This window comes from Lutra lutra, chromosome 12 (assembly GCF_902655055.1).
Source record: "Lutra lutra chromosome 12, mLutLut1.2, whole genome shotgun sequence".
NCBI classification, from domain to species: Eukaryota; Metazoa; Chordata; class Mammalia; order Carnivora; family Mustelidae; genus Lutra; species Lutra lutra.
The window spans coordinates 76,386,606-76,408,960 of record NC_062289.1 but is presented as its reverse complement, the minus strand read 5'-3'; the positions used below and the strand labels follow the sequence as shown (position 1 = coordinate 76,408,960).

Sequence of the window (22,355 nt, the reverse complement as noted above, 5' to 3'; positions counted from 1 at the left end):
CTCATCATGTCTTGCATGATACAGAGCTACTCCAATGGCAATGAGGATATCAGTGATACTATTTTTCGAGGGCTTTCTAGTGTCAAACACTGTTCTGAGTGTTTTTCATGTGTTACGACATTGTTCTCCTGGCAATGCCATTAATGCTACTCAGAGAGCGCTGAGGCACAGAGAGATGAAGCGAATTATCTAAGGTCACACAACTGAAAAGTCCTGGCACTGGGGTTCTAATCCAGGTTATCTGGCTCCTGAGCCCAGATGCTGAACAACAACGTTCTTCCACTTCTCTTTATTTTTTTATTTTTATTTTTTAAAAGATTTTATTTATTGATTTGACAGACAGAGATCACAAGTAGGCAGGGAGCGAGGGGGAGGCACGCTCCCTGCTGAGCAGGGAGCCCGATGCAGGGCTCAATCCCAGGACCCTGAGATCATGACCTGAGCAGAGGCAGAGGCTTTAACCCACTGAGCCACCCAGGTGCCCCAATTCCACTTCTCTTTAGAGGCACTCCCTGACCACAAGCCCTGGCAGAGAAATGAGTTTCCACCTGAGTATTTAAAGTTAGTTATTTCTGTATTGAACATCATTTCAGGGCCAAGCAAACCAAAGCTTGATGTCATACTTTCTGACAGATCTTTTCAAGTATAGGGTTGCTCTGTTTAAAGTTCCTGGAGCTTTGCTGATAAAATAGCGGGAAATGCAGGTGGGATGCGTGTGATGAGTAGGACTGTGATCAAGGTTACAGGTGATAAGGGATGGTAGCTAGAAATTCCTGCAGACTTTACAGAGTGAGAAGTTTGGCAAGAAACCTGGTCCAATGCCAGTCGTGTGTGGTGCTTCTTCGGTAGCAAGTATACTTACCGTATTGTTTACAAAACAATCATGTCTCTCTCAGCAGTGACTGAATTAAATATTGGGCTATTAGTGAATTAAGGTCAGGCATGTTCTGCTGGCTCCCAAAATCATCTCATGTGAGTCTTAGAGTTGACTTTTTTTTATGTGTGCTTGATTAATTTCCTGGAACACCCCTCACAGCTCACCGGTCCACCCCCACCCCCCCTTAGTCTGGGGATTCTCACTGTGAGTAGGTAGTCCCAGCAAAGCCCAGAATCTAAAGCAAAAAAGACCAGTTGGTTCTCTAGTTAGCTTTTCCCTTTGAAGTGGTGATTGAAATTAACACTGGAGAGAATAAAGTTCCACGCCTTCGTCTCCCCTACAGATTCCAGAATCCTGGAAGTCATAGAAAAGGGAAAAGAGAACACTGTGAACCTCGTTCCTTCCTTGGAGAGTTTTATCTATTATCACAGACAGCGGGAACCCAAAGCCATTTCAGTCTTCTGGGGGAGGAGGAGGGTGGGATCGTCATTATTGGCAAAGGAGCCTGATTGGCTGAGGACAAATGGATTGCTATTTGTCTTCTCTGTTCATAGTAATGATTACAGGCTAGCCATGGTGTTTAGCAACACGGATCTAGCAGGTCAGTAATGACAACTTCATCACTGTCATTAGCGCCTTTTGTTTGCAGTGAACACAAAAAGCTGTTTGGCATTAAGAGAGTGTAGGGAAAGAAAGAGTGGAGGGGGTGGAGGAAGCCAAGGAGGGAGCCAGGGAACCAAGGTTTGCACACTATTAATACCAGGGAAAAATACCCCTGGGTGCTCCAGTCAGCTCCCTTCAATGGTGAAGGGGCCTCCGTTAGGGGACCCAATTTTGGACTCCCTGTTCTTTCTCTGAGAAGAGTAATTGCTCTTGTTTATAAAGGCTAATCATTTATGCCCATTTTGGTTCCTAGAAAAGCCCTAGGGGGATGTTATTTTTGGTAAAGGGTCTTCCTGCTCCAAATGTCTTGACTGTGAATAACTAGTTTCAGTATCTTCTCTCCCATGTCAGGGTAAAATGAAGCAAAATAAACAGAGTGAGGGCCATGACCCTTGTTGGGGACTTACTGTGGATGTCAGGCAAGGTGGCCTTTTTGTGTGTATGATCTCCTTGGTCTTAACAACCCTGGGATCTGTGTCTTCATATCCACTATACTAATGAGGAAAATAAAGCACAGAGAGGTAAAATATCAGAGCCCAGCCGGGATTTGAATTTGGGTGTGTCTCTTATTCCAAGTTTACTACACCATGCTGAAAACTCACACACAGACACACACACACACACACTCACAGACGCGCGCTCGCAAACGCACCCCAACCCTCCCCCCTAAACAAAACAAGTATGGGGCCACCAAAATTCTGAACTGAAGCCAGAGGCAAGGTTGAAAATCTCAGTACTTGGAAGGACCATGGAAAAGTAGATAAGATGTATGTATCTATTTCAGGTTCCGATCATGTGAAAGCTTAAGGGATCAAAAGATATACTGAAAGAAATTATATTAATTAAGTCACCAAAATGTGTTACACTTTTTTGGGAACTTGCCCCCTCCCTCCGGGGTGACCTTTGACAAGACATTCTGTGTTCCCATTTTTAGGCCCCCCCCCCCAAAAAAAGTAGTGGGTAGAAGACCTTAAGTTTGATCTTTGGTTCATGCCAATCTTTGTCTCATTAGTGTATCTTGTTTGTGCTGGCTTCTGCTGCCTGACCAAGCTCCTTTGACTCATACTCCTACCCCTTACGTCTCTCTTATCCTTTTCTGGACAACTTTACCAATATCATGCCTTGAATCTTGAGAAATATCTGGTAAAACTGGCCAATTAGGATGGCAGACATAACTGGGAAACAGATGGGGGGTGTTTGTGATGTGGTAATAGAGGGAGGGAGAGAACAAAAGAGGGCAGCAGTTCTCATGATGACCAAATGAGGTTGTTTCTGGCTGTGACATTATATTTACTGCCTATAGTGTGACCTGAACCATTTCTGGTGAACTCTGTTAACCGTGTAAGCTATCGACAGGACATTTACTCAAATGTTAGTACCAAGTCTAGGCTCCTGGCACAACGTGACCAATGGGCATGAATTCAGGGAATTAAAAAGGGAATTAAAAAAAATTAATTCTCAGTTCAGGTCATTTTAGCACTTCCTGGGTGTCCTTGAACAACCACTCCAACCAGCACCCCACATGGGTTCTGAACTGGATTTGTGTGTACCCCCCAGGGGAAAATAAGAAGCAAACGAAAACCTCAGGCTGGGGCGGGTGGTGGTGACCAGACACGGAGACGGAGACTGAGACTGAGGATCAGGAAGCTGGAAATTCCCTCCTGCCTTGGTGTTTGGGCTCTCGCTTTTCCACTTCCCTAAATCACCCTCGCGGCGGGCCTGTGCACACAGGGGTGCTCCCAATTGTCTCTTGAACTGATGGTAAAACCACAAGAGCCCGAATTCTAATTCTGATTCTTAGCGACCACCTTAACATCCAAACTCCAACCTCTCACCTGAGTGCAAGAGAGCGGTGACCACCCTGACCCCCCATCAGGGGGCTCCCTAAGGGCAGCTCCCACCGGAGCTCTCAGGGCCCACCCCCCAATTCGCCCCGCTAGGCATGAGACAAACAACTTTCTCCAGCTTTTAGGTTTCTCCGGGTTGTCCAGCGGGGCTGGTGGGGGTCAGGAATAAGGCTTGGGGGGTCGGCCGGCTGGGTGCTGTTCCAGGGTGGCCCAGAACCACAGCTTTGGTATCCTCTTCGGGGACAGGTGGGGCACGTGCTTTTCTGGGGTCGCCCCAGGCCTCCCGCAGGAATGCTGATTGACGCTGTCCGGTTTGAGAACTAGCGTGTCCATGGCGCCGACGGCTCCCCGCTGCCCCCCTGGGTGCTGGGCGTCGGGTCCAGCGCACCCTCGGGCCGGCATGGGTCCGGGGGAGAGGGGGCGTGAGCGCGCCGGGAGCTGGGGGCGGGAAGTGGGGAGGAGGAGGAGAAGGAGGAGGAGGAGAAGAAGGAGGAGGAGGAGAGGAAGTCCCCCGTGGCCACCCCGAGGGGAGGGCGGGACGGTGCCCGCGGGCGCTCGGTCAGGAGGCGAGGGGTGCCTAGCAGGGCAGCTCCGCCCGCGCGCCTAGGGGCTCGGACGGCCAGGCGCGCGCTCCCCGCCGACCCCCGGCCGAAGGGGCGGGGGCGGCGGCGCGTGCGCGGGGCGGCGGGCGCGCGCGGGGGGGCGGGGTGGGGCGGCGCGCGGCGACCCCGGCGGGCGCGAGTCTCCGGCGCGCGCGGGGTGCCGAGCGGGGCGCGGGGGCGCGCGGGCGGGAGCGCGCGGGGGGGGCTGCCCCGGGGGCGGCCCCCCCACGTCGGGGCGCGGCGGGCGGCGGCGGCGGGAGCGCGTCCCGTCCGGGTCCCGAGGAGCCGCCGCCGCCGCCGCCGCCGCTCGCCAACATGGCGGACCTCGAGGCCGTGCTGGCCGATGTCAGCTACCTGATGGCGATGGAGAAGAGCAAGGCGACCCCGGCCGCCCGCGCCAGCAAGAAGATCGTGCTGCCGGAGCCCAGGTACCGGCCGCCGGGGCCCGCGCCGCCCCCCGCGCCACCGCCCCCCGCGGCCGCCAGCGACCCCCTGCGTCCGGGAGGGTCCGGCGCTCGGCTTCTGCCGTTCCCCACCAACCGGCCTCGCCGTTTCTGTCTCTGAAATGGGCCTCAGAGGGCTGCTGGGGGGACTCCAGCTGAGAGCGCCCCAGAGTGCCCAGCGCAGCGCCGGGAGCGCAGGAGCGCCCCAGCAACGGGCTGCCGGGATGTGGTTGTGACTTGGCTGGACCAGCTCCATCCCTGTCGCTCCTTCCTGTCCCATCCCCGTCTCTGGGTCCAGTCCCATCCCTAAGGTCGTCAGTGCTCCTCTGCCATGGCTGCCTCCTGCCCCGTGCCTCCTCTTCCAGCCGCATCCCTGTCCCTTTTGCCCCTTCTCTGTCACCCCTCCAGCTCCATCCTTATGGGCCCCTTCTGCCCCGTGCCTCTGGCTCCGCTGGTCTGCATTCTGGTCGTTTCTTCTTTGGTTCCTGCTGCCCCTTTTTGCCAACTGCGTCCTCTCCTCAGCTCACCGTGGGTTCCTTGGCTGGGGAGTGCAGGCTCCTTGCCTTTTGTCCCAAGTACTTAAAGCCCAGTTTTCCGTGCTTACTCTTCCTGAGGTCCGTTCTACTCAGCTTCTTATCCTTTCCTTTCCTCTTTTGTGCCCCCAGGCAGTGATGAGTGGCTTGTGACCCACACAGTTTTCTTTTTGCTGCTAAGCGGCTTTCCCTAACTTGTAGATCCCCTGGTGGTACTTTATTAAAAGGTTGAAATGGGATTCACTTTAAACGCACGTTGGTTGATTGATTCCAGACAGGAATTTGTTGTTTAAAAGACCAGAGAAGGGCCCGATTGAATTGTCGAGGGGTTTGGTGAGGGCTATACCAAGTTGTGATTTTATATCGCACATGATTTATTATGGATGGAACTAGTTAAAGACTTTAGTGGTTCATGTCATTGGCACCAACCTAGAAAAGATCGTTCATCAGATTAATAGAGTTTCAAACAGTGTATCAAAGGATTAGGGTTTGATTTTTCCCCCTTAGCTTCTTTTCTAATTAACACCATCATGAGTTGTACAGTGAATGTGCTAACTAGCTCTTGGTAGAATTGTTGATAAAGGACGGCATCTTCTGTATGGTGAATCGGAAACCATGCAGTTTTGTAAAATATTAGAGTCTAAACCAAAGCTGTTCTCTGTTGAAAGCGTTAGTGTTTCAAGCACTATACACCCAAGATTGCTTAAATTGTTACCTTGACATAAGAGAAAAAAAATCTTTCTTTTAATTCTAAGTGATCTCCTGATGATTCTTACAAGTCCATTCATGACCCTGAGCCCTAAGACAGAAAATATCAGTCCCTTTCAGTCAGTTGTTGTGAAAAGCCAAATTGTGTAAGTGAATGCGTGCTAGGTATTTCTGTATTTCCTGCCCTTTTTGTTAGCCCCATGCATCTTGTTGGGTTTACAGGGTGCGCTCTTTGATAAAGAATGTCAACCAGGGAAAATCAAGGAAGAGTACAGACCTTTTGGAGGGTTGTGAAATTAACACTCCGATTCCAGAGTCTAACATATCGGAATGAAGCTCACTGAAAATCAGTGCTGTTTGAAATTTCTGGCAAATCGGAAGCTACGTAAAACAAGAACCCCCAAACCCAACCTGAATTTCATTTTTAAAAAGCTGCATTTTTATGAATGTTCTATTCAGTGCTTAATTCCTTTTTTTCCTTTTGCCTTTTCTACTCTTCATAAAGGGCAGGGAGTCCTAAATATATAGTCTCTCTCTATAAAATCGACAGATCTTAACTCATCGGCAGTTTTGGGGGGGTGATATGTAATATTAAAATTAGGAACTTCTGTTCTTTTTTTTTTCGTGTTTTTAACTTAATATGACTTCTGCTTTTTTAGTGTCACTCTTGAGAACATACTTATATCTTTAGGATATTCACTTCCTTGTATGAATGCCTTTGTTTTTCAGTGGTGTTCTTTGGTAATGCTTTCTGTTAAGGCAGAACTGGAAGATCGTGAACATATTTCTCATGACATTTTAGAATTGAGAAATATTAAGAGGAGAGTAATTTTAGGAAGCAGCGCTTAGTAATTATTATTCTGTTGCTTTTTTTTTTTAAATAGATTCTTAAATTAGGTTTTTGGAGCCTCCTCCAAGGATTCTAATTTGTTTTGTATTTATCTCAGTGGCTTTGGTTTTAGTTTTGTAATGTGACCGTTAACATAGTAATAGCTACTCCTCGTGCTGCTCTGTTAGGATTGTGTCACATTGAGATTTTCAAGTAAAACATCTTGAAGATTTTTATCTACGGCGGATAGCAGGTAGTGGCCTGCCTGCTGGATTTTGGGGTAGGGGTGGGTGGTTGGGGGGATTTATCAATATGGTAAGAAAGTTAATTTTCATATCGGCTGGCAAGACTATGATTCACCTTGCTGGTAAAGGATCCTGGTTAATTAGGTTCTGATAAGAGTTTCTATTTCAGCTGCATTTTGGAGTGAACCTTGTGATCACCAGTGTTTGGTGCTCTTGAAAAAGATGTTTAGATTTGTATTTTTAGTATCTGAATGAGGAGCATAACACTTGCCATTGGCCCATCCCAAGTGACGATTTCTTTCCAGTCCTATTATTCAAAATCACTGGAGTATATGCTATATGCTTCCTCCTTTTAGTTGCTTTGCCTCTTAACAAAGTTTTGAGCAGAAAAGCAACAGGACTACATAATCTCTAGCTAATTTTAATGAAACGCTGGGTCTGCCATCCCCTGCCTATCTACAGGAGACTCTCAGAAGATGGAACATTCCGCCCCGGGGGGATTTCGCTCCTCTGAGATAGCGAGAGGCAACCATTTTGTTATGTTGACACATTATTTAATTAACGAACCGATGAGTGTAAATCCTGTAACAGCTGATTACATAGCTGCTTCAGTTTACTGAAACATTTGTTGAGCTAATGTAGCTGATAATGGGATCTGTTGGGAATACTAACCCGTGACCCATGGGTTCACTGTGCAGATCCAGTTAGAAACATGAGCATTCAGATGTGCATGCCCGTTACCCTATGCCATGTGAGGGAAGACGTCCTTTCATTTGATAGAGGTTAATCCATAAGCGAAGACCCACAGAGGGTCAACATCTTAAAGCCGTGGATCATCAAGACCACGTGTACTTGAGGCTTGTTACTTCTCAACCTTTTCCAAACAGAATGAAATTCGGTTGGCTTGGAGTCACACATAGTTGAAAGAGGTTGAGTAACATGAACTTGACCCGTCCCCTCCATCTTATGTCCCTGTAGGGGACATTGACAATCTTGGATCATTAATTGCAAAGCTTGTCCTTTCAAAGTATTCATACAGTATGATAGGACGTTCTGAAAACAACATTTGTGGGATTCTTTGTAACTTACCTGGAGTATTTAGAATATCCTTAAGGATATTCTGGGACACCTTTTATTACGTGACTTCCGTAGGTGGTTGTAGAGCTGTTTCTCTGAGCCAGGCCTGGGGATGCCATGGACCCGACCACAGCCTTGTCCTTCAAGGGGCTTGTGCGGTCTAGTGGGAAATACACAATTGGTTCAAGAAAGATGTTTACTTTCAAGTGCAGTTTCTTGAAGATTCTGTTTGACCACAGACAAGTGGTATTGGGATGGCTTTCATGATTCTATCATCATAGAATTCATGTTTGCCAAGTGTTTTTACAATGATTTGTTAGTTATTCCCTTTGAGGAGCTATCTAGCCATAGTATCCATAGTAACATGGTAATAGTATACTTACTATTTGTAAAACTATCAAGTGGAATTGATCTTGAAAAGTAACTTCGTTTCCTTCTTTTGTGGGAGTGGAGTTTCTTCAGTAAGTTCCCTAACTCCAATCTGTGAGTGGTGGTTGGTGGCTCTGAGCTAGTCCTCTCTGTTTTGATTGTAGGGGATTCTATGTTCCCTTGCCCCCTAGCTTTGAACTTGAAAAGTCAATGATGAAAGAATGAACAGTCAGGAAAAAAAGTGTTCTTTGTGGTTGGGAGGAGTATTTCTATGTATAAAACGGTGGCAGTGTTCTTGCCTCTTTTCCACTAAGGTACACACATTCAGAATATAATTTGTTCTGACCTTTTTGCTATTATTTCATTCTTGGTTCAGAGTCAGTTTGTGCCAGTGACTTGAAGACTACAGTGCTGTGTGTAGTTGTCAGTTCTTAGAAATAGATGTTTCAGTGCAATCAGCTTTGGACCTAGAACTAGCTGCCTAAAACATTGTGAAATGTTTTGAATCGAGTGCCCAGTGGGTCTCTGCGGTTCAGGCAGCCCTGGTTTGTAGATGCAATGTGTTCTTAGAGGCAGTGTCTTAACGGTGCCTTTCAGCATGCTCAATTTGGCTTTGTCCAACATGTGTTTGGACAAGACTGGGGCTGTTGGATAGGGCGTCGGGGCTCGAAGCAGGGGAGTGTAGGTCTTTATCTGACAGTGGGTGGCAAAGCAGAGTAGGAAACTCAAAGTTGTGGAGAGCAGGATGCTTGGGGTCCCTGCAGCCCTGATAAGGGAAAGACAAGTTTTACTTCCACGAACTAGGACTAGAACAACTATCATGTACGGAGAGCTTGCCCTCTCTCCCAGGGCACTTTGCGGAACGAGTGCCATTTGTGCCCCACCAGTGTGCTGCCTGGTAAGTAGTGGCAGCCTCTACCCAGGTGACAGCCAAAAAACAGCTGAGGTGTAGTCAAGCCCTGATTACCCAGAATCTGGGTTCTTGCCTCCTTTCTGTGCCATGGGGCCAGCAGGAATAAGGAGCAACCCTCATCTCTTCTTTTGCAAGGAACAGACAACACAGTGATACTTCTGCATTTGGGGAAAATATATTTTATGGGCTGTGTCGATGAGCTGCGGGTGCAGCATCTGAAAAAGTCAGGACCGTCCTCAGAGACTGACAAGAGAACAGCCATTCCTCTGGGACCTGGGAAGGCGGTAATTATGACTAAGTGAATAAGCAGTTTCTTCCTTATTTCCCATGAGGAGCTCGAGGGTTAAATCCCTGTTCCGTTTGACCCAAGAAGTGCAACCTTGCCTCTGAGAAGTTTGTAGAACAGACTGCCTCAGGGCCCTCCCTGCCCTTCCCGCCCCAAACAGGATTTCTGTGTGCCTTATTATTTGGAAAAAAGAGCAGCCCCTGTCTTCCCCCTCCCCCCCACCCAGAAATTTCCATCTTGGGGAAAAGGGTAAAGGGGTGAAACAATATTTTTTACTTTATCTGCAATAAAAAAAAATCACTTTCTCAATCACAACAATCCTCCTTTGTTAATACTCCGAGTGTTTGAGGAATGCTGAAAATTTTGATGCAAACGGGTTGTGTGTGTGGGATGGTTTCCTCTGTCCTTACCCTTCTTTGGATGTTGGCAGTGAGGGAATGGAGACCATGGGCCAGGCAACTTTCACTCCATCGTCGAGAAATCATTTGTGTGTTTAGAAACTTCCGTGCTAACTAGGCTGGATGTCTCTGGACCTGTTTCTGCTCCTGCTGTTTCTCACGTCTTTATTCTTTTCTATTTTTGCCATTGATCAGCACTTACAACCCCTGGGCCTTTCTTGACTGCTCTGTGGGTCTAAAATAAAATGCAGGGGGAGAAGTAATACCTTGGCTTCCCATAGCTTGTAAATGTTTCCTCTAATTTTGGAAGTCTTCTCCTGGGTCATCTGTGCTTCAGCATGGACCATCTGCAGACTGTAGAACTTTCTATATAGGGCGGTATATAGAGAGGACAGTGAACATTACTTTACTGTTCATTTACTCTGTGATTGGTGTTTTGTGGCCGTCAGCCTTGACCCAGCCTTGGACCTGTGCTCTTGTTTGCTGCCATTTCCTGCTTCCGGGGTCTCAGGAGTAGGAAGTGGTAATTATATGAAAGTCCCTAGGCCAGAGCTTCATCCTTGGTGAACTTGGAGGTCACCTGTTACATCACTGGGTCCTCTCTACTACCTGCCCTACTATGATAAAGTTCTAGATCAGGAACCAGGAACTATGGACCTGATTCTGCTGGCAACTTGCCAAGGGCCCTGGGTAAGTCACTTAAATTCTGTCTGTACAAGACGTATCTTTTCATTTCTGATCACAAAATGCCCTCCCCCCATTTGTCTCTTGTGAGCATTTTTTTTTATCCACCCAGTATAGTTCTAAACAAGAGAGAACATTAATTGCAAACATTGGTAACTCAGAAGAAGAGTGGATGAAATATTAAAGGGGGATTTTTCTTTTATTTACACCACAGGTAGTTGCTGAAGGGATTATATGTAGCACGAAATGTGGCACCTTAAGAAAGTACATAATAGTAGTAGATATAAAGCAGCATTGTGTGGAACCCCCTGGGTCATATGCTCTGAGGAGGCAAGCTTGGGAGACAGGCCTTCTGAAAAGTTGGTTTGTTGACCCAGGCAGCAAAGAGCAATTGTTGACCCTTAGACACATAAGTAAGTGAGTTTCCTAGATTTCTTCCAAGTTTTCTCCCTCTAACTTTGTGGTGGCACTGTGTGTCAAGAACCTTATACACATGATGCCTCACTCAGTTCTCTTTCTTTCTTTTTTCCCTCATTCCCCTATTTCCCCCCCATCATCCTCTTTTTCTTCCATCCATCCATCCATCCATTCATCCATCCTTTCATCCACTCATCCTTCCATCTATTCTTCCTTCCTTTGTTCCATCCATCCTTCCATCCTTCCATCCTTTCTTTCTTCAGTTCATCCATCCATCTGTCCATCTGTCTGTCCTTCTTTCCTTCCATCCTTCCATCCATTCATCCATCCATCTATCCCCCCCCCCCGCCCCACCCTGATCCATCCATCTTTCCATTAACCTATCATCTATCCATCAGGCTCTGGTCTATGTTGGCCTTAGTACATAGCACTAATAAGCATGCTACTCTTAAATACAGATAACTAAGCAATTAGAAGAGTTAGCTCCTCCTTTAGAGGTCTTTGCTTTAGTAAAATGAACCAAAAATCATAGCCTAAAAGCAGCTAGCTTCAGTGTGTTGAGCATAAGGTGATTCATTTCAGTGTTCCTTAGACAGTAAGAGATTGCATGTTAATAACATAGCTTTGTAGTATCTCATGTTTGAAAAGATCTTGGAGGGCATCCAGTTCAGTCATGCATTGAATGGGTGACGTCCCTGTCTGACACCAGGCAGGGTCATCTTTGAGGAACATCTTTGGAAGCTCTGTGGTGTTAGCTCTTTTGCAGTTCATTCTGTGAGCTGATCTTTTGCTGTCCTTTGTGGTTATGCAAAACAAGTTTAATCCCTTGTAAAAAGGACAGGTTTTCCAGTATCTGAAGGCAGCTCTCTTATCCCACAGTGACTTTCCTGGGAAGCTGCCCCCCCCATTCCTTTAGTCACTACCCAAATCTAGCTGAAGTCTGCATGTGCTCTTTGTAATCTCTGCTTATCAGTCTGAACATTACCTGGCTAAATGAGAATACTAAAGTTTACAAAGATACCTGTAAAATTACTATAATTAATTCGGTTATGGCAAAACTAGTGAAAAATCTTATTTCAAGTGTATGTGTGAGTCCCTCTAAAGTTCTGTTATGGGGAGGACATTTCTGGTTCCTCCAGTGATTTAACATTCATTACGTGCGTTTGATTAGGGGATTAACATTTCCACTAAGTCCGAATTTGGAAGCTGGGATGGGTCACACGTGTATTATGACAGTGACTGCCAGTTGCCAAGGGCTAAAGTAAGTTCCAGGCCCTGTATACGTCTTAGATAAGTATAGGCTAAAATATTTTAGGAAGAGAATGAGCTTTAATTATGCTGCAAGAGTCTTTTTCTGAGGATTTTAGGGCTTATGTTTCATATATTCAAAAACTTACACCTACAACTCCATTAGGAGTTTGCCGGGGAAAGCAGTGAGAGTCTGCGTGCTCAGCAGTGAAACTGGACTGTAGAACAGGCTCTCGGTATTTGTGCTTTGTGTCATGAAGTCAGTCCATTGCTCTTTGTTATCTCCCTAGAAAGATCACTCTGGTTGTATTTTCAGGTTACTCTAAATGTTTTGTATCTGCATTGCATTTGATAAGGGCTTAAGTTAAAAATGAACTCGGACTTAGATGGGAAGGCATTTACACAGCTGTTGAGTCCTGCAGGCTTTCACTTTGCATTGTGAATGTTCTAAAGCTGAGATGACATTTCAGATGTATCTTCTTTTAAAGACACGAGACTTTTGCTATTTGATTGGGAGGGGGTGGTAGGCGAGGTGCCCAGACGCCATTTAGAAGCAGAACTAACCCCAACAGGCAAGGTCAAGGGATTTTCGTATTCATCTTTCCTTCTTCCCTTAACTGTGTTTACTATTTCTTTTCTTATAACGACACCCTAATTACGTGGTAGCTCTTGTCCTCCTGACATTAAGTAGAGAATAGAGTGTAAAGCTTTTGTGCTGTCTTCTGTGCTCCATTTAGGACTTGCTTCCTTCTCTTTGGTAGCCACCAGCAGTAGAGGAAAGCTGATTATTTATGCAGAATGTCACAAGTAGAACTGGCCTAGAAGGGGAAGGTGTTTTCTGCACATTAGCAGTTTCTAAGTCATGCATGAGAGCGGATATACTTAGGTTCATGATCTCCCCCACGCCCCACCCCCCAAAGAAGTGTGACAGTTTTTGTGGTCACAGATTTCTTAGGGTTCAATCATTTGCTTGGTTTTTTTTATTCTATAAGGAAAACCAGCCAGTGTCTCTGTGTCTCTGTCTTTTCAGTAAAGGGCCCTTCTTATTGGGGAACGGGTGTTCAAATTATTAAAAAAAAAAAAAAAAGATCAGGTTGTGCTGTAAGAAAAGCTTATGTTTTCCTGGCCATTTTGTGCTGGAAAAGTTTAATGAGGTAGATGGTGGAAATCCTTCATGTGAGATTAGAGTTTGAGGTCAAGCGCTGTGGTCTGTGGTTATCTCATGACCATCTAGGGATCTAGGGGTAGGGTCTGTGACGGTGCAACAGACAGAAACAGTAAGACTCTTTGGAAGTGCCTCAGTGATTCCAGCCTTCTCCTCTTTGGAAGCTCTCTCTAGAACGGGGGCGTGACTTGGGTCAATACTGAAATGATCACGATGGCGATCCACTTGTCGGACTTAATGTTTAGATCTGTATGTGTCTATAGCGACATCTGATCATTTATTTCATATTTATTTGATAGATTTGCTTGAGAGTAAAAAGAAAAAACCTCACTAATACTTGTATGCAGTGCTTTATATTTTTACATGTATATTCTGTTTTTAGTTTTTACGATTATCCTCTATATTAGGTAGAAATTTGAAAAAGAAAAAGAAAATGCTCCAGAGCTTTTTCGATTTGGGCTGTCTCCTTAGACACGAGTGTCTTTCCTGTGGTCTCTGGGACGGCCCTCAGCCATTCAGGCCCAGAAACTAGGCTCACTGCATTGAGCACATCTGTGTCTTACAGTAAAATGCATGTCAATCAGCCCAGTCTGCCTGGCTAACCCATGTTTTCCCTCTTGCCCAGTGGTTCTTATTTTATAGTTAAAGACCCTTTTGAGGATCTGATGAAGCTAGAGGCTCCCACTCCCCCACAATGCACTAATTCACCTAGTAGATCCATCTGAAAAGTAAAACTAACTAGAATATCAAATTGATACTTTATGCTCAGCACTAATCCCCCAGGAGCCCAGATGCCTGAAGGCTGTGTGACCAGAGCATTCTGTCCTGGGGGTTTCCCTCGTGGAAATGTACTGTTCTGCAGAAGGTAGTGCAGCCCGAACGGGCTTGTGGCCTGAGGGGTCAGAAGGGTCTAGCCTGAGACTCATCAGTTTCAGTAGCTGGAACCAAGTCCCTTCTCTACGGGATGGCCTTATGCCGGCTGTGCAGTACTTGAATTCCCTGGCAATGACGGCTTCTGTGATGACCTGTCCTTCCTGTTCTCACTGGGGGGCAGATCTCCTCTGGTTCTGGTAACACAGTGACTGAAGCCACAGCCTGGGATAGCCAGCCCCGGAAAAGTCTGGCATTTCTCTGCCCTTTGTGTTACGTATTGATTTAACATTTTTACTCTCAGAGGGCAGGCTTTCTTCCTTATTTTCAGATTCTTGGAAATGGCTCTACAGTACTCATCATCTCCTTTAGAAGGAGGAAATTCAGGTTCAGAGAGAAACTAATTGCTCAGGATCACCTTGATAGCAAAGGGCTCAAAACTCTGCCTTTTAATAGACACCTACAGACTATCTTTTGCCATATGAATCATCTAAGAAAAGAAGATTCTTAGAACAGTGTCAATTTCAGATATTACCAACACAGTATGAAAATGAATTGTCGGGATGCCTGGGTGGCTTAGTGGGTTAGACGTCTGCCTTCTGCTCAGGTCATGATCTCAGGGTCCTGGGATCCTGTCCCACATCGGGCTCCCTGCTGAGTGGGGAACCTGCTTACCCCTTTCCCTCTGCCTACCGCTCCTCCTACTTCTGTTCGCTCTCTCTCTCTAACAAATAAATAAATAAATAAATAAAATATTTGAAAATGAATTGTCTTCACCCAGTAAGGGTTATCAACTCTAGGGATCTGATAAGGTACTCCAGGAGCTCACATGTAATTTCATTGGAGATGTTGATTTAATAATAAATACATGAATAATTCCTTAAAAGATAAGATGTCATAAATTTCATGTCCAGTAATAGAGTTAGTTATCATTAATGATGGCCATGTTATAAATTGAGAAAAGCTGCATGTGAGAGTTTCTTAATGTTTCCTGACCCCAGACAGCTTTTTGTAATTTCACAGGTACTCTTATCTTAAAAAACAAAAAGCAAAATTCTCTCTCTGCCCATCAGCAGGTACATGCATATCCTTGGCTTGAACCTACTTGACTGTTTATTCTAGCCACATAAAGGATTTTTCATGTTAACCTTGTTAGCAGAACGTTCTAAGTGGTGATAGGAAATTGATGAAACAGGTTGCACATTTAACCTTCACACAGAAAGGTTGTTGACATCATCCTGGGATGGGGTTGTGTTTGTCAGGGATACAGTAGTGAGTCCCTTTTCAACTTGCCCCTCTGTACCTACTGAGACATGTTCAACTTGTCCTTGTTGGTAATGTGGAGAGGCTTTTCAGTCTTTTGAATTGCTGTATGATGCATCATAAAACCATTGTTTGCTTAACCCTGTGTTCGTAATCACAAGCGCCTTGGCAGTGAGTGTGCTGACCTGGGTATGTTTGGGCCTGTAGATTTGACCCCAGACGTAAGACAGGGACGTTTTCAGTTTTGTGAGGTGATGCCAAATATGGTCCTGTATGTTTTAAGGATAAATAGGGCTGTATTCAGAAGTGTTACTGTTATTGTTAGTTTTAAAGAATTTCATTTAGACTATATAAATACAGCCGGGTAATAAGAACCAAGATTTTAAATGTAAATGAAGAGATGCAGGAGTACAAGACAAAAGCTAAGTAAAAACCCTGGTTAAATTTGAATTGGAAAGTCATTTTAAATTCATGATTTTTTTTTGAGGAGGGGGGTCTGATCACATATATGGATGTCTCAGCTGCAGGCATGGGAAAGCGCGGGAGACAACTGCTATCCCCTCGATGTGAGTACCCTTCACAAACACACCTGCCTCTGGGTGTGGGCAGGGCCTGGGCAAGAAGAGCCTAGAGCTTCTGTTACCTGTTGTATCAGGAAAAGGAGCCATTTAAGAGTTGCGGTGGGTACCAGATCTAACCAGTACAGGGGCAAGAAGAAGGGGTCCCCACTGGCCAAAGGCAGGACAGTGTGACTATCAAAAGAATATGGCTGCGGTTGATGAATATTCTCGGTTATATTCAAACCTTTGTGGTGGGCAGAAGAATAGCCTCCCCCCTGCCAAATGTCCACAACCTAGTCCCCAGAACCTGTGAGTATGTGAACGTTATATGGCAAGAAAGTATTAAGGAATGCAGATGCAATTCAGGCAGCTGGTGTACAGACTTTACAATAAGAGATTATTAACCTATGATTATTATCCTGAGTTACCCAGCTGTGCCCAAAACCACTGCAAGGAAGCAAGGCGAGTCAGAGGCCAAGCGAGGCAGCATGAGAAGGACTGTCTGTGTCTGCCGTTAGCCAGCTTTGGCGGTACGGGGGGGTCACAGACCAAGGAATATGGGTGGCTTCTCGGAGCTCACAAACAAAGGAGATGCATGCTCCCCTAGAGCCTCCACTAGGAACAAAGCTGGGCCAGCACTTTGACCTTAACCGAGCAAGACCCCATCCAGACTTCTAACCTGCAGATCTGTGAGATGATATGCTTCTGTTGTTTGAAGCCCCCAAGTTTGAGGTAGTTTTTTTTTTTACAGTGTCAGTATAAAGCTAAATACATCCATGGTATCCGAAAGGGAGAGCCCCAGACAGCACAGATCAAAACAGAACATCTTACCCATCACCACTGGCAGTGAAAATATGCTACTAACTTCATCCCTGAGAACTGACAATCAAAAAGGTAAAGAATTTCACACTTTTCTTACTTTTCCTGTAAGAGGTGGATCTAAGGATGATCAGAAAGTCCTCCTTGATGGGACATAATTCTTCCTCACAGAAGAAGTGCAGCAAATGCATTTGGCAGGAATAATGGAGATAGAAGAGTCATCATTTTGCAACTCTTTTTTAAAAATTTTTATTTATTTTTTAAAGATTTTGTTTATTTATTTGACAGACAGAAATCACAAGTAGGCAGAGAGAGGGGGAAGCAGGCTCCTTGCTGAGCAGAGAGCCCAGGACCCTGGGATCATGACCTGAGCCCAAGGCAGAGGCTTTAACCCACTGAGCCACCCAGGCGCCCATCTTTTTTTTTTTTTTTTTTAAAGGATTTTTTTTTTTTTGAGATTTTATTTATTTGAGAGAGAGAAAGAATGAGAGGGAGAGAGAGAGCATGAGTAGGGGGAGAGTCAGAGGTAGAAGCAGACTCCCTGCTGAGCAGAGAGCCTGATGCGGGACTCAATCCCAGGACTCCAGGATCATGACCTGAGCTGAAGGCAGTCACTTAACCAACTGAACCACCCAGGCGCCCTCATTTTGCAACTCTTAATGAAAGTGTTGATGTAGGCAAAGGTCATCAGAGTATGAACCCATTAAATGAAATGTCATGGGGAATTTGAAAAGGAGAAATCAGACTGTCACCAACTGTTTTCTAAGTAATTTTCACATCACTAAGAAAAAATGCCTATGTACCATCTTAGGTGAGGCAATATGAAATACCAAGACCATCTAGTACCAAGGACATTCTCATTCCCAGACGTTGAACTTGAATATAATCCAGTCTTTAGAGGTAAAGGTTGAGCTTACAGGAAATACGGAGCTAGAGGAACAGTTAGGTCTTAGGAGGAAGCCAACAGATAAATCCAGAATGGGAACCCTCCTCCAGACCGCTGTCTTGGTGTCCTCAGTAAGCCACTGGTGTGACGATAACAAGTGGGTGGTGGAGAGAGGGGGAAGCTCTGGATTACAACAGATTGAAGAGAGAGAACAGGCCAATGAATGTGTGATCTTGATTAGATTAGATCAGATCCTGGCTCAAAAGACACCTCTGAAAGAATTATGGACATTTGAATGGAAACTGGGTAGTAGATCTTCAGGGGTTATTATTTGGGGGGAGGGGGTGTTGGAGAGTCATAATAGATTGTGTTTATGTAAGGAATGTATCCCTAATCTTTAGAAATGCAAACTGCAGTAGTAAGTGTAGAATAACATGCAGTCAGTGGTTTCAAGCTTTAAAATACTTTAAAAACTGAGGGAAGGGGACACCTAGGTGGTTCAGTCGCTTAACCGCCTGCCTTCGGCTCAGGTCATGATCCTAGGGTCCTGGGATTGAGCCCCTCGTCAGGCTCCTTGCTCAGCAGGGAGCCTGCTGCTCCCTCTCCCCCAACCCCCTGCCCGTTTGTGCTCCCTCTCTCACTCTGTCAAAATAAATATATGAAGTGTTTAAAAGAAAACCGAAGGAAAAGTCCGGGTGAGGATAAAAGCAGCAGGCCAGTTACGAGGGGCGGGGCTCGCTATACTATACTCTTTTGCACGTTTGACCATGTTTAGCATAATGTTTAAAAGCAACAAAGTAGCTGACAAGACCGGAGGATCACCACTGAAAGCTTGCAGGGCTGCTGGGAACCTCAGCTGACCCCGTGTCAGGGTAAGAGCACTGGGGACTTAGGATGTAAACTCCTGTGGGAGCACGCACACAGATGCAAGACGGACTGTGTTTCCAACAACTTAGCCGAGGCAGGGGGCATGGGGAGGACCATGTGCTTTTTGGAAATCGCAGTAGGTGACTCAGAAAGAGACTTCATGACACCGATCGCAAAGATGTGGGTAGGGTTTTAGTCCGTTCACTTGTAGCCAGAGTCCTGACTAATCCAAGTGGTGTGGACAGATTTACGACCTGTTGACCTGACAAACGATGAAGGGGGAAAAAAACACACACACACAAGAAGGATTTTTCTAAGAGAGAAAGCATAGTAAGAAATGAAACCTTAGAAAACGATATCCATTTACCACCACCACCCACCCTGAGTGCAAAAGACTGCACAGAACTTCATGACTCTCATTTAAATCATAGCTCCGCTATTTTAAATTTAGTAGGAAAAACATAATAACCCTTGCCGTTTATGATGATCTACCCTATAAGCATCCTTCCAGCACCTAATGAAACTGTGATGCGAAGTCTCTCTTACTGAAATGACTTTAACAGCTTTCTATTTTTAAATTATTTGAATATTAATTTGTCAAAACATTTCAAAATAATTATTTTAAAATAAGTGCTTTCCAATGTGTTGCTCTAAACCAGACCTCACTAACTACCATAATTACTGACAAGACCCAGTATGGAGAAAAACAAAACTTTATTAAGACCAAGATAACCTGGGGGCACCTGGGTGGTTCGGTCAGTTGAGTGTCTGCCTTAGGCTCAGGTCATGATCCCGGGGTCCTGGGATCGAATTCCACATCAGGCTCCCTGCTCAATGGGGAGCCTGCTTCTCCCTCTCTCTCTCTGCCTCCCCCACCTTGGTTGTGCTCTCTCTCCCTTTCAAATAAATAAGTAGAAAAATCTAAAAAAAATTAAAAAATAAAAAAAGACCAAGATAACCTGGATAAATGAAGAGCAACAGGATGGTTCTAGATAGGAAGGAAGACCCTTTGATAGGAAGGAAGACCCTTTGAAGACTGATATTTGGGAAGATATCAGTTCTCTTCAAAAGAGTCTTTAAATCCAAGGCAGTTGAATCAAAATCCAAATGAGAGTTTCAAGGAACTTCAGAGTCAGTTTCTCCTCATCTAGAAGAGAAGAATGGGCAAAGATAACCAACCCCATTTTGAAAAAATGCAATAACGGGGAATCTGCTCCATCAAAAGGAAACATTGCTGTAGCAGTTACAACTATGGTTTTGATGTAGGCACAGACACACAACCCTAGCCCCCATACACAAAGCCGTGTGTGTGTGTGTGTGTGTGTGTGTGTGTGTATACATGCACAATTAATATATGTGAATTTGGTTTATGAATAAAGGTGACATTTTGTGTCTGTTGGGGAGAGAATGGTGTGTTATTACCGGCTATCAAAGCTATAATCCCTCTCCATTGTACAAAAAAATAAATTGCCAGAGTGTTCAGTGAGATGATCATAAGAACATTAAAAATATGAGAGAATGTATTTTTTTTTAACTGTGGAGTATAATAAAGGGTTCTTGTAAGCAACCCTCAAACCTGCAAACTCCAAAGGAGAAGACCAGTAGATATGAGGATATGATCATGCTGCGTTCTCATAGGACAGTAGGTACCATATACCAAATTGAAAGACAGGTCAAAGAAAAATTACACTGGCTGATCTCCTGAGGAGTGTATTTTAGTTTGTGAATCTGTTTGCCCAGACTAGATGCGCTTGTGCCCTGAGGTCCCAGACTGATTCACGTCGTCTGAGGGAAGAGCCGGGGACAGTAGGTCTGGGTGGCGTTCAGGGAACGAGGAAGTACAGGCGACTTGTATCCAGTGAGTCAGCGTTTTTACCAGTGGTAGAAACAGAATGTCATCTGTCAGTCCTTGGAAAGGAAGTGTTTGCTTTAAAAAAGCTGTGAAAAGCTGACATTAATCTCACGGGTGGTAATGAAGGTATGTTTTTCACATGGTTAGAAAAATAAATGAGTCTAAAAGTGGAAGCTTTTTGTGATTTGGGGCGCGTGCATGTGTGTCTAATTGCTGCTGTCCTCTGTCTGTTTGGTTCAATTATTTGGTACAGGCTGCCATGACTTATAAGATCCTTCTCGAGTGGTTCCACTCGTCCCTCTCTCATTTCGTCTTTGCCAGTGGTCCCTCAGGATCTGTGCTTCACTTGGCTGGGTTCTGCAGCCCCATTGAAGCTTACTTGCACATTGGCTTGGGGCTTCCTGTTTAATTCCTCTGTCTCCCCTGTAGACAAGGGCTCCTCCGGGGCAGAGACAAGGGAAGATTCACTGTCAATTGTCAAGTATCCCTGGTGTCACCCACAGTGGCCGGCTGTCTCACAGAAAGGATTCGATTCATGCCTTTAGAATGAATGAATGAATGATTACACGAACATATGAATGCATTGCTTTTCCTCCCCAAGAACATGGAAATACATAGATATTGATTGGACACTGGGGCAAGTGGTACAGCAGGACGTGAAGGACATGCCACAGGACACATGCCACAGGACATGCAGGGGAAATCCAAGCGACTTACCGCTGCAAGAGTTGACAAAGAGTTGGGGAAGGCGTCGCAGTGTCCGTGACCCGACCTGGATCCTGGAGGATAGGCAGGAGGTTTGCAGGTATAAAGGAGGCAGTAGGAGGAATGGCATTTACAGAATCATTGAGCGGTGACAAGAATCAAGCTGGCTGCTCTGTGAGAAAGACAGTGGCCAGATGTGGTTGATGAGGTGGGTTGGGGCCCCTTTGGAAATGCTCTCTGTAACACACTAAGGAGTTCGGATGGTGGGCGAAATGAGAAGCCCTTGGAATCTTGTAAATGAGATAATGGCGTGGAAAATTGCTCTTGGAAACAAAGATGATGGTCTAACCCCGGCTGGAGACCCTCCTGGCCTCAATCCCTCCTCCCATGTTTAGCCATAGAATGATGTTGCCCTGTGCTGTTGCTGGTTCAGAAGTATTCTGGAGAATGGAGGTGAATGGATTCCAACATGATCATTGTAACCGATTTGAAGGGACGGTTTAAATCCTGAGATTTTAGTAGCTTTGATTAGGTAAGCTGCTGACCCCGTAAATGTGTTCATCCTTCTAATTGTATCTCTCCAGGGACAACTTTTGTTAAGTTGATGGTTTTTTTTCTGACCAGTGACATTCAAGTTATGTTTTAGTGTCACTTTAATATCAGGTAATATATTGCAAAGAAGAAGGCATTAAAAGCTGTTATGGATTGTCAAAATATTGTAGGAAGAAATACAAAGGAACTTAAATTCACATTTAGTATAATTGGGTTGTGATTGTCTAAATGTAGATTGCCTCATGCTGGAATGTTTAATGTTATGCAAATTACATGCAATAATTCGCTGCCAAAGATCTGGTGAACCAAGGAACCTTGAGAAGAGTTGACATTAAACCACACCAGATACTTTTACAGACCTCTTCAGCCTCTATCTGGCAGAATGCAGTGGTTTTAAATCTAGTGGTGGAGTTTTTATTGTGACTTTGGATAATGTAGCTCTATTTTGGGTGTTTAATGAGCAGTTAGTGGAAAATATTTAGTAACTACATATAAAAGAAAGCAATTTCCTTTTGGGGGAATTGAATCTTTGTTTGACTGCTTAGTCATCTCATCTTTTAAAAAATCTGCCTTTCGGGTTTCTTGGTGGTCAGCAATGGTAATCACTCATTAGTATCAGACTTCTTACAAAGCAGTCTCTTATCTTGCCTTATCTTCACAACTACCTTATCACCCTC

The 22,355-nt window shown here is 45.1% G+C and overlaps 1 protein-coding gene and 1 long non-coding RNA gene across 4 annotated transcripts in view; one reads left to right on the top strand and one right to left on the bottom strand.

The window, feature by feature from the left end:
* Positions 1 to 403: 403 nt before the first annotated feature.
* Positions 404 to 4,961, bottom strand: LOC125081723 (uncharacterized). The gene is made up of 3 exons (XR_007121784.1): positions 4,833 to 4,961; positions 1,948 to 2,034; positions 404 to 1,231 (listed from the first exon to the last, which is right to left on the bottom strand). It is a non-coding gene; the product is annotated as an uncharacterized LOC125081723 (long non-coding RNA).
* Positions 4,204 to 22,355, top strand: part of GRK3 (G protein-coupled receptor kinase 3) — a 123,582-nt gene continuing 105,430 nt past the window's right edge. The window contains exons 1-2 of one of the 3 annotated variants that reach the window (XM_047696477.1): positions 4,299 to 4,417; positions 16,749 to 16,891. Coding sequence is in view for 1 of the 3 variants with exons in the window: in XM_047696476.1 (XP_047552432.1) it covers positions 4,305 to 4,417 (113 nt within the window). In the remaining 2 variants the exon portion in view is untranslated. Of the gene's footprint in view, positions 4,418 to 4,985; positions 5,008 to 16,748; positions 16,892 to 22,355 lie in introns of those variants that run through there. The other 2 variants (XM_047696476.1, XM_047696478.1) reach the window with 2 other exon arrangements.